This window comes from Hemibagrus wyckioides, linkage group LG01 (assembly GCF_019097595.1).
Source record: "Hemibagrus wyckioides isolate EC202008001 linkage group LG01, SWU_Hwy_1.0, whole genome shotgun sequence".
NCBI lineage: Eukaryota > Metazoa > Chordata > Actinopteri > Siluriformes > Bagridae > Hemibagrus > Hemibagrus wyckioides.
Window position 1 is genome coordinate 15,524,726 of NC_080710.1, and position 12,521 is coordinate 15,537,246.

Consider the following 12,521-nt stretch of genomic DNA (forward strand, 5'->3'; position numbering starts at 1 on the left):
GGGGCCAAGCCCAGCTCCTGAAAAACAACCCCACACCATAATCCCCCTCCACCAAACTTTACACTTGGCACAATGCAGTCAGACAAGTACTGTTCTCCTGGCAACCGCCAAACCCAGACTCGTCCATCAGATTGCCAGATGGAGAAGCGCGATTCGTCACTCCAGAGAACACGTCTCCACTGCTCTAGAGTCCAGTGGCGGCGTGCTTTACACCACTGCATCCGACGCTTTGTATTGCACTTGGTGATGTATGGCTTGGATGCAGCTGCTCGGCCATGGAAACCCATTCCATGAAGCTCTCTGCGCACTGTTCTTGAGCTAATCTGAAGGCCACATGAAGTTTGGAGGTCTGTAGCGATTGACTCTGCAGAAAGTTGGCGACCTCTTCGCACTATGCGCCTCAGCATCCGCTGACCCCGCTCCGTCAGTTTACGTGGCCTACCACTTCGTGGCTGAGTTGCTGTTGTTCCCAAACATTTCCACGTTCTTATAATACAGCTGACAGTTGACTGTGGAATATTTAGGAGCGAGGAAATTTCACGACTGGATTTGTTGCACAGGTGGCATCCTATCACAGTTCCACGCTGGAATTCACTGAGCTCCTGAGAGCGACCCATTCTTTCACAAATGTTTGTAAAAACAGTCTGCATGCCTAGGTGCTTGATTTTATACACCTGTGGCCATGGAAGTGATTGGAACACCTGATTCTGATTATTTGGATGGGTGAGCGAATACTTTTGGCAATATAGTGTAGCTGTATTTGCACTAGTTTTACTCAACATAGTTGAATAAGAAGCCAGCTGATGAAGTTAGTTATGTGCAGTATGTTAGTTGTATTCTTAGCTGCACCACTGCACATATGAAATTCTTATTGTGAACTACCATCTTTTAATGTCAGAAACATCTGCAATTCACATAACTGTACATTTAGTTAAATCTTTGCCTCACAAAGTACTATGTCCTTGTGTCCTACATCTAATCTGTTACATGTGTTTCTACTTTAAGCCATTTTACACACAAAGCCTTAACAGCTACATTTTAGGCACAAACAAATTCTGTTTTTATTGGTACACAGAAAATATTTGAAAAAAATGTTGAAAATATTATATTTGAAAGCTCATATAAAGGTACAAAATATTGGTGTGATCAGCACAGGAAACTCAGCAGTGTAGAGTTTGTCATCAGCGTATTATAAGGAAAACAGGTGCTGCCTACTAATGTGACCATGACTGAAAACTGCCCATTTCACATAAAAAGAAGTGAAGACTTTGTGCTGTATTTGTTCACACACAGACGAATGCCTAGATTGACCTAAAGTCCAGCACCTGTGTGATTTTAATCACAAAACCCCCCAGACTTCCTCAAATGCAGAGCATATTTTGGAACACGTGAGAGCTGCAGACAGAGGATAATTACTGATGGAAACCGTCTTCTCTGTATAGTCCACATTTACCTGGAAGACAAAAGAAATATGAGTGAGTTTACTGATCTTATAGTCCATAGGAAACAGTAAACAGTTGCCGTCATTCAGTCTATAGCACTGATGCCCAGTTTTATTCGTAAAGGACTGGTATGGGTACAGATTTTCATTCTTAATCAAGCAGGAGTCACTGCTGATTCCACCCGTTTCATTATTTCATTCAATGGCATTCAGATAGACTCAGATTGTAGCTTTGGCCTAGTTGGAACAAATCCTGTATCCACACTGGCCCATTCTGGATAAGACACACCCAATCTAATGCATGTGGGCAATAGTTAGTAGAAGGAAATCTCTCTAACACACTGATTTTACACTGGTTCATGAGACCAACTGGCAACACACATTGGAGGCTCATAGCATATAACCCTAAACAATTCATCACACAGTTCAGCTAAAGAATATTACATCACATACACAAACAGCTTCAAAAAATAGGAATGTAAAGGCATGTGAAAATTCAACATCAACATATTATAGTATAGAATTTGAAAAAAAAGTATTTGAATTTTCACATGCCTTTACATTCCTATTTTGTTCCTATATTTATTTTCTATCTTGTATAAGTCAGAAAATGCATGTGGTCAAATCAAATCCAAGTTCATTTGAATAAGTCAATTTTTAACCCTATTCATATACTGCCTATTCAGAAACATTTAAAATGAAGCTCAATTGGTTGGTGACAACCTAATCTTAAGAAAAACAAATGAGGGATAAATTTAACAGTTATACATTTCTGTAAGTCTCTTGATGACCGGGTCTGTTAAAGCACTATACAAATAAAATGTAATTTAATTGAGCATGCTGGTGTTAAATGCAGCGGTTCTAAAACCAGCCCTCAGAGCCTCCTAGGCAGTCACTACACATCAGAACCACTGGCCTACTCTGACAGACTGTGAGTACTGGTTTGAGAACTACTGGTCTAGTAGGTGTAATGACAAACCCACCGCTCCATGCGCGAATGCTCCAATAACAACCACAGCAGGACCATCCTTAGGGACGAGGGTTCTGGGGCAGACGGCATCTCCTGCTTTGAAGGACATGGCGTAGCGTGGGCATCCTGCAGGCAAGTGGTCTGAAATTGGGTTTTTAATCATCCTCAGCAATCGCTGTGGCCCATCAGCTGCTCTCACACTCAGCTTATGCAGGAGCTGCACTGAGAGTAAAAATAAGAAAAAACTAAGCAGAGACTTGCTATAGTATGATACTCGAACATAATCCTAACTCAAAAATCAATGTAAAATAACTCTGTACAATCCAGTGCAAGATAGTTAAACTGTTAGAGATCCCTTTACTAAACCTTGTGTACAGTTTTACCCTAGGGGTCTGATACTGTATAAATATTACTTTACCCATGAGTCCACAAAAGCGTGGGAAGGTGCGGGGAATTCGTGTCTGAGGATTTATCTCAATCAGAGCATTCTTCTCCGTATGAATGTACACCTGCAGCAGTCCTGCTCTGTTAAGTGGGCTGTCCATCAGCATAAGCAGGCTCTGTGTTACAGCAAAGGATGTATACATTTATACAATAGCAAATAATGCCACAATCTCAGTTGTCTTGCAGTATACAGCACGAAATGATGTATTGTTCAGTGGCTCAATCGTTACCTGGTGAGTGATGTCTGGCCGAATATTACCGGGGTCCCTTCCACTCTTTATTATAATATTCTTGTGTTGGTCACAGTTCAGCAGCTCAAATGTCTTCCCAACCTTAAAGAAAAAGCACAAAATTAAACATACAGCCTTTTCAGAAACAGACGGTGACTTCCCAGCAACATTTCCAAAGTTAACTTTTTTGTTTTTGTTATAAACATCATCAGCACTGTACCTAAAAGATCTTATTATATAAAGAGATTGTATAACACAATGTAGCAAGTCGGTCTTATTTCATCAGATACAAATGTACTGGAAACATTATGACAACGAAACAGGTTTATATCAGTATAGAAACAGGTTTGAATAGGAACATCAGCGGAATGGTCTCTAAACTATACTCCTCAATGAAGTGATGTATTATCGTAAAACAAAATTCCTGGAACTAAAAAATAGTCCTGTTCTCTTTCCCACTTTCGTGAACCGGTAATCGTTGAAGGTAACTGAGTAAATCAGACGCTTTGTTTTAATCACAAGATCGGTTAGCAGCAAGCTATGGAAGTGATGAGATGATAAATATAATACAATTGCGCATCATCATTTGTTTAGACGCACGTCAAAAACGCCAGTTATTACCCGAAGCCTCTAATTTAGCTCAAAGTTAGCTCCATCGCTAGGATTTCTTAGCCACGGTTACTTCATTGTGGTGTTTGTTTGTTTTTTCTTTACTCACCTTCACAGTTTCCAGTGTCGCTCCTTCCAAAACAACAACAAGTCGCGCCTCTATCATTTTGTCGTGCATATTTCGTGGCTGTTTCGCTGTTTTTGGTTCATATTCGTCTAAGTGTTCGAGACCACGCTTCTCTCCCGTGTGAGCTGCCATCTTGTTTGAGGCGAGAGCGCGTCGCAGCAACTGTGCGTCATATCATAAGCGACTTGCTGCTGCAGCTTCAAGACACTACGCGAAGCACTTTGGTGTCGGAATAAAAGCAACATAAACACCTGCAATTCACATGATTGTACATTTTTTCAATTATGTACACAAATTGAATAGAAGTACTTTATCTTATTATATCATCATGTCTAAAACATTTCAAGAATTAATCACACACAATCGTTAATCAGTTGAACATGGCCACAGGGATGGATAATTCTTTCACTTTTCTTCAGTAAACTATTCGTCCTCTCTCGGTTGTGTATCCAGATCCTGTGCACTGGGCACAAGAATGACTTGTGCACAGATTTGATCATTCTTTTGACTGGTGGAAAGAAACTAATGGTAACCCAGAGGAAACCTACACAGTTACAGAGAAAATGTAAAAACAACAACAACAACAAAACAAATAAAAACCACAGTAACCCGAATGCGGGGATTGAGCCTGGGACGGAGATAGATAATGCTGATAAAATACTGATTGTAAAACCTGAGACTAAAACTTCTGATCTATAATGAAGAGTATATATGCAAAATGTGAAATATTATAATGACTTTATGTGTTCGCTGTAACTGTCATGATCTCCATGTCAATGCTCGTTGTATCCATCCAATTTCTGAGCAGCATCATACTGTATTAGTGTCCACTTAATTGCTCAGCTATGAATAATATTCTTCAGCATGTCCACACTTCTTAACACAGGTCAGGAAGCTGTCCATGAGATCTGTTTTTCACACAAGTCATTGGTTTGGGACAGTGTACAGAGTTGACACAAAGCACAGTCACCAGGAAGGAGGGTTCAAATGGCATGGGTGCTGTATATGGCTCAGAGTCACAGCTTGCCTATCAAGAAAGAATTGCAAAATAGTAGTTAATTTTGTTCTGTAACATTTGGCTGAAGAAGCAGGCCAATGTATTAATGGAGTTTTAATTGGTATGACCTGGAAGTGATACAATTGCCAGAAGCTTACCTGGGTGAATGAGATGAGAAACAAATGAACATGTGAGAGTCCTGACAAGGAGGTGTCACTTGAATGTCTCAGCAAACTCTTTTTATATGCCTGAAAGAAAACCAAATGATAAATAGGGAAAACAGACATTAAGGCAATGTAATGTATGGCAAACAGCATAAAATACTATATAATAATTAATAAAGCATTAAGGATGTGGAACTGTCCTAGAGCAGCTCATTTCAGTAGGGCCTGATCACAGACTAAGATATGATGTACAGAAGCTCTGATCCGTAAAGCAAAGTCATTTCAAAATAAAATTTCTGACTTTTTTGTAGTCTAAACTTTTAGCCGTGGATTCAAAGAATTTGGAAACTTGCAGCGCAGACTAGGAGTTTACAACTGAAAACACACACACCAGTAATGTGCACACACTTACCAATAGTGCCACCTGAAGGGCTGAGTACTGCACCCACACTTCCTGCTTCTGGGATGGAGAGAGAGAGGAAGTTCCCTTCTGTGCTGTGAGATAGTGTGACCACACACACTCACTCTCCAGCACAGCGCTCTCTGACTGAGATAGGACTACAGAAGAGACAGAAGTTATCATGGCATAGACCTGCAGTATATAAGCACACACACATGAACACATGTACGCACACACATGCATATAGCTATGTAACAGGGTGACATACTATCAGGCAACAGCAGATGCAGGAGGTCCTTTGCAATTATAGTTCCCAACATCCCATAGTTGACAGCTCTACACAAAAAGAGAGAGACAGAAACATGGTTACTTATCAGTTTCACTCTGTACTTATGGTCATACTAATACTTCATGTTGCTCATTACACAGCTGTAAAGATGTGGTCTTCTTCAATAGTGTGTAAACAATGTATAGACATTTTGATTATTAATAACATTATGTGTACTCCATTCAAAGTCACCCCTGAATATTATAAAATAAAATATATGCTATTTAAAAGAATATTCACAATCCATAATCCATTTATTAAATTAAATTGGGTTTAAGGTACAAAACCCACAAATAATTATTTGCCCTTGTAGGTATGTATGTACAGTGTATATAATTATAACATAATTTTTCTCATCTTTGTGGCATGTTTCTCTTTCCATTTGCTTCCCTGGACAAAATAATCATTCACACTCACCAGTAGCATCCTGATTTAACAATATGATAAATACCTTGGATAGGAGGAATGAAACTGTTGTGACACGAACATTCCAACTGGGATGATGATATCATTACCAGATATAAATGGTTGGATGGACAAACTACAAGACATAGAGAAATGAAGGCTGATTACTGAACAACATTAATATTCTCAACAAAGAGACACTGAAATAAATTATAGGGGCCTGAATCTCAGGTTCTGCAGCTTTAGGAATATTTTCACACATATGATAGCAAGAAACCTATAATATCGTGATGAAGGGAAAAGCACTCACACATGAGGCTGTGGAGTGTGAGAGAGCAGTCTGCTCCTCATCTTCTGCTGAAGAACCAGCATCTGCAGGTAGTTGGAGAAATAGTTCTTCTCACTCATAATGACCTAGTGCAAGATGGAGGTACATTGGTTAGTAAACCGTATACAAAATAATGTAGATATATTTTTTTTTTTTTATTTCCCTAATACCTCTCCAAAATGCTCATCAAGTTTCAGCTGATTGAAGAATTCATTGTCAGTGGAGAGTCTTGGAGTGAGAGCAGTAATCTGGAAGAGAAACAGTGACTGTATTACATCAACAGCAGTATTTACCTGGAGATCTCAGAGGAGGTATATAAGTACTTTTTACCTTTTACCTTATTCAAAACGAAATCCTGTGTGTCTCCATTCTGCCAGTTCAAGGTGGCTATTTTGGTCTTGAAGGAGGAGTAAATATCACTGATCAGCTTGTCAGCCTAGCAAGTGAAGAGGAATTAGAATAAGAATAATAACAAATCATTATGAACTTGGAAAGTACCAACATTGCACTTTTATAACATAAAGAATTTATGTGCTAAAGATTTTCTAATTTTAAGAAAATATATGTAAGGATTCTGTCAAAATAGGGTATAATGTTTATATGACTTGATATTTAAATATAAAATAGAAAGGAACTCTGTTTAATGCAGATTTTGAATATATTCTTTTTTCTGTAAGTTATTATTGTGTCTCTACTAGCAACACATAGGCCAAATGCCAGCATAATGAATGAAAGTAGCACCTTTAACAAAATGTGCATTTATAACACTGTTATGAAACACTAAATCTGCTTTCAGTAGCTGGGTAAAATCTATGGGAACAATATTAAACATTCCATAATGCTTATAATTTCTTTCATGCAAAGAAATTCCAAAGAAATGCCACCTTGCCATAAGCCTTTCTTAAATTCTGCAGCAATGGTTTATCAAAGATTTATGCAATTCACACATTATAAATACATTACAAATACACCAAACAGGCATAACATTATGAGCACTGAGAGGTGAAGTGAATAACACTGATTATCTCCTCATCATGGCACCTGTTAGTGGGTGGGATATATTAGGCAGCAAGTGAACATTTTGTCCTCAAAGTTGATGTGTTAGAAGCAGGAAAAAATGGGGTAAGGATTTGAGCGAATTTTACAAGGGCCAAATTGTGATGGCTAGACGACTGGATCAGAGCATCTCCAAAACTCTTGTGGGGTATTCCTGGTCTGCAGTGGTCAGTACCTATCAAAAGTACCCATTAATTCCTATAAGTTGTGGGTTGGGCCCCAAGGAGGCCCCACCTCGCAACTTACAGGACTTAAAGGATCTGCTGCTAACATCTTGATGCCAGATACCACAGCACACCTTCAGAGATCTAGTGGAATCCATGCCTCGATGGGTCAGGACTGTTTTGGCAGCAAAAGGGGGACCAACACAATATTAGGCAGGAGGTCATAAAGTTATGCCTGATCTTTGTAAATAGTTAGATCATAGTTTGCCTGTTTATGTATCTATCTAATCAAACTATTTGTTTATCCATCCATCCATCCATCCAACAATTATTTGTAATATTATTACTTATATGTCCTTATTAGTCATACCTCTTCACCAGCATAATGATCTTTGATCAAATGACTGATCAAAGTATTAAAACCTTTCACTGTCTGCAGTACACAGTGTTTCCAACATGGTGCAACCTTAGGTAACACAAAAAAAATCCCTTACAATGTAGTTCATTCAACAATTTTAAGAAATATTAGGTATGAAATCTAAACACAGCTCAATTTAATACACACCTCATTTTCATTGTTAGTGGCTACAGAGAAGTTTTTCATAGTCTGCATGAATCCGGTGTGCAGAGCAGGCATGAGTTTTTGCAGAGCATTCATGATCATGTAAGTATGGAGAGGATAACTGCACACAAAAAGACACACACATGAAGATTTTTACTGTCACAGAAGCACTGCTATCAAAGCTGATGTGAAAGTTTATGCTAAATATTGAAACAAATGATGTACAACTAAAAATTTTAATATGATCTACCTGTCCATACTTCTATGTTGATGCCTCCATTTGCTGATTGTCTCTGACATGTAGATGATATAAGGACGATTGTGCACTAACACAAAATCTGATTTGCTGACAGGAACAGGATGAAAGATAGCCTGGAGACATCTGAGCCAATCAATATTGGGGGCCAGCTCCTACAGAAAAAAAGACACACACACATACACACTCATACTTCCCTGTCACACAGAAACCTATTAACTGTTTCAGTGTTGTTCACCTGTTTGAGTGAAACACCCACCTGTAACTCCTGGATGGTCATTCGAAGGTTCATGAGATTCTGGCTGCGTCGGTAGGAAGCAGGTGAAGTATTTGTAACTAAAGTTGAACTCAGAGACATATACAAGCCACAGTGCTGAGTTCTGCTGGTGAAGGGAACATTCAACAGAGTCAAAAGCTCCTTACAAGATGAGAAGAATGGGCGCAGAAACTGAAAAAAGAAAAGCAAAAATACCCCAGTTAACCCATTAACTATCATTATACCATAAAGATCATGCTTATATACTCATAGATGTTACATGTTTGTGTTTACACCATGTAAGCATTTTGTTTTGCTTTGTTAACTTGCATGTTATCCTCCCATCCTGAGTTGTACCTGTGAGTTGAATTTGGATCTGTTTATTTGGTTGTTCCACTCAATAGGGAAATGAAACTCGGGTTGATCAATCTGCGGAAACACCCATGTTTAACAAAGAAAAGGTTAAAATGCTTTTCGGAGACAAATGTATTACACTATGACATTGCATATCTACATATCTGTATATCTAAGGATATTCTGAACATGATTGACACTGCTGAGATTTTAATATTCAATTAATTATGGATGCTTCATTTGCTTAATAATGTAATATTTATTACATGTAGCAATAATAAATCATTCATTTTGCTTAGAAAGTAAATGCTAAATAAGTTACAAAGCATGTTTAAATTTTAGTCAAAGGTATAATATATATAATAATATACAGTAATAATAAAAGAACAGTATAGACTCCTTCCTTCTCAAAGGTTTAAAGATGCAAGGTATCTAATTTTTTGGAATTGAATGATAAAAGTAAGGTAGGTTGTTTAGCATGCTTTTTAATGGTTTGAATGTACCTGTATGCAGTTTTGGCTTTTATTACGGTCAGGGCCCACATGCACATTAAAGAATGGAAAGGTGTTGTACTGCGTCATCACCAGAGCCAGAATGGAGTTCATCTCAGGCTCAGTCCAGTTCCCAGGTACAGGCCAGCCACCCAGCTACACACAAACACAGATTGGCTTATTCAAATCTATCAATCAAATGATCCAGCAAGACAGAATCCTATATAAACAAAAAAATGTAGTAAATGACATCCTTCTTTACTTATTTAGTATTGTTAAAGTTAGCTGAAAAGAATACAGGCAGGGAATAATGCATGATATGCCAAAAGGCTGTATTAGCCATTTAAAAATATTTCTATAGTTGCTGTATTTGTGCATGTGTGAGAAAAAATATGTGTGTATTATACCTTCTGTATTAGCATTTGGATGTGATATATGCTCTCATTCAATGTAATGTTGGGCCTCATGCAGGTGTTATAGAAGGTCTGTGCTTTCTGTTCTGCACTGCTAGCAGTCCTTTTGGGAGACTCTAATCAAGTAGACATAATCATCAAAGAGACCAATGATTCATATATAAGTTTCATGTATATTTCCAGTTTAAATCTAGTTCATGTGCAGGTAATTGTCCTTTTATATTTCTTACTTATATGCTTAGTGCATACTACAATTCTAAGAATACAGAACAAAATACTGCCTACTACATACTAAATATTACTAAACACTATTCAAATAATCCCATCATCCTTAAAAATGATTATTTGTACACTTAGACCTATTACAGCAACTTGACATCTCTGTTGTTGTGTACAGTGATAGAAAGCTATAGTATGTCATACCCAGAATCTCTTTTATTGCTTGGAGCAAAGCTGTCTGTCTGTCAGGTAATCTGTCATCTCTCTTCTTTTCAGTATCTGACACTATGTCCATTCTTATTCCACCACCTCTCCTCTCTCTCCTTCTCATCACATCTTGTCTGGTGGCATTGCCTCTGTGTTTGCCTCTGCTCTTATGTGACATTTCTGCTTTACAAGTGAACTGGAAATAATCACAGGGTCGAGACAAAGGATCCATGCCTGCAGAGAAGCGTTCTGCTACCCTCATGCATGCTGGAGAGAGACAGGGAAGAGGGTCTAGAGGGAGAAAGAAATGTGGTGTGAAATAAAATATAAGAAAGAAAGGGAAGACCAATCACTACAGGCATTACACTAGATGTTGTTGTTTGATACCTTGAGTTTTTTTCTGCAGGAAGTAGAACCCCAACCCCATGACTGTACCAATGATACAGGAGGCAAGACAAAACTGAAAAAGCCGGAGCCCTAACCGTTGGTTCTTGACCAGTGAGTTTGATTCCTCAGACTGAGCCTGTCCCTGGGTGAACTGGAGAATTTCCTAGACAAGCAGCAGAAATGAATATTTAATATTTATGAGCACTATGTAATCAAGGTATATGTGTTCCTTTATACTTTCCACAGTAGGAAAGTCTTCAGGACAGAGGACTTTGTATTTTTTTTCAGGCTTGCATATCTGATCATAGCATATATGATAACAGGAACTAACTTGATTTGCAAAGTGTTCCAGCTAAATATAATTGCATACAGATTATAAACTATGACTGTATTTTGTAATTTGCTGAGCTACAAGAGGAATAAAGCACTTCAGAATGATCTTTTTTAGAAAATAATCAAAGATTAGAATTAGCTTTGAGGTGGTAGCATTTCACACCAACCCCTCATGTTGTTTTATATAGTCATTATATAGTCAAAGGTACTTGAAAATCCAGTTCAGTTTCCGATTCAGATCTTAGTAATATTCACTCAATAAATAATACACTTGAAAGAGCACAGAGAAAACACTTTAAGCAACAAACATCTGGCAGATTATAAAGCTGAAGCTGTCTCGACGATTTCAGTAAATTGTCCATAAACTGCACATTACACTAGCTTGCATACTTATTCATAAAAGGAAGTGAAAATCTACTTGAACCTAAACCTTTGCTCTCTTAGAGATAGCATTATTGTTATATTTTGGCTGGAATATTTGTTTATTTCTAGCTGTACCTGCTGATCGGATGAGTTTTGAGTCATCTTGGTCTTTTCAATTGTTTTCAAAGTCCTTTCTTCAGAACTCCTTCTCCATTAGCATCCTGCTTATATCTGAGTCCCCACTTACATCAGAATCATCTTTTTTTCTATCTCTTCCTCCATCAGTTCTGTCATTCATCACACTTTCTCCGCCCACATTTACATTCTGATAAAAGCCAGTGTACAGGCCTCTTTCACTACGTCATACTAACTGGCTGTTTGTGTAAACCCTGGGTTTTATGTGTGTTAGAGCCACATTTCTTTCACTTCATAACAGGACTGACTGAAATTCGCTTCAAAAGGTACTTACTTTTTGTTTACAGAAAGCAATTTAACACCTCAGATGTTATGACTAAAATCACATTCATTTTATTTTATAGGTCTGCTTGTAGTCAATCAGGCTGTATTAAAACAGTCAAAAACACACACACACACACGCATGTCAGCACTCTGCTATCAGTGGAGTGTGAGGCTGGTGTGGGCTGATAGGGTGAGAAGACGCATCTATGACGTGCCTATGATGTCACATACTGTGTGGAAAGGAGCATGTTTGACTGTAACTTGCCAACATTCACATTTAATAAATAAAATGCAAGAGACAACCATTAAACATTTACGGAAAAGAAAAAGTAACAATTTGAATTCATTTTCTTTTTTATTAAGAGTAATATACACTATTTTGCCAAAAGTTTTGGGACACCCCTCCAAATCATTGAATTCAGGCGCTGGGCTTGGACCCTTAGTTCCAGTGAAAGGAACTCCTAATGCTCAGTCTCCGCTCTAATTCATTCCAAAGGTGTTCTATCGGGTTGAGTCCAGTCAAGTTCCTCCACACCAAACTCACTCATCCATGTCTAT

At 38.1% G+C, this 12,521-nt stretch overlaps 2 protein-coding genes across 2 annotated transcripts; both read right to left on the reverse strand.

Moving 5' to 3' along the window:
- Positions 1 to 1,081: 1,081 nt before the first annotated feature.
- Positions 1,082 to 4,318, reverse strand: emg1 (EMG1 N1-specific pseudouridine methyltransferase). Its single transcript, XM_058397685.1, has 6 exons — positions 4,183 to 4,318; positions 3,804 to 4,072; positions 3,086 to 3,187; positions 2,830 to 2,971; positions 2,425 to 2,633; positions 1,082 to 1,453 (listed from the first exon to the last, which is right to left on the reverse strand). Exons 2-6 carry the CDS (start codon positions 3,951 to 3,953, stop codon positions 1,340 to 1,342), a joined length of 717 nt encoding a protein of 238 aa, XP_058253668.1. The 5' UTR covers positions 3,954 to 4,072; positions 4,183 to 4,318; the 3' UTR covers positions 1,082 to 1,339.
- On the reverse strand, positions 4,074 to 11,838 carry kel (Kell metallo-endopeptidase (Kell blood group)). Its single transcript, XM_058397654.1, has 18 exons — positions 11,640 to 11,838; positions 10,809 to 10,971; positions 10,419 to 10,712; positions 9,990 to 10,111; positions 9,595 to 9,738; positions 9,095 to 9,166; positions 8,741 to 8,929; positions 8,476 to 8,636; positions 8,229 to 8,346; positions 8,034 to 8,129; positions 6,781 to 6,879; positions 6,614 to 6,691; positions 6,426 to 6,529; positions 6,162 to 6,251; positions 5,651 to 5,718; positions 5,395 to 5,540; positions 4,977 to 5,066; positions 4,074 to 4,848 (listed from the first exon to the last, which is right to left on the reverse strand). The coding sequence occupies exons 1-18, from the start codon at positions 11,664 to 11,666 to the stop codon at positions 4,699 to 4,701; spliced, it is 2,211 nt and encodes a 736-aa protein (XP_058253637.1). The 5' UTR covers positions 11,667 to 11,838; the 3' UTR covers positions 4,074 to 4,698.
- Between the last annotated feature and the right edge of the window lie 683 nt (positions 11,839 to 12,521).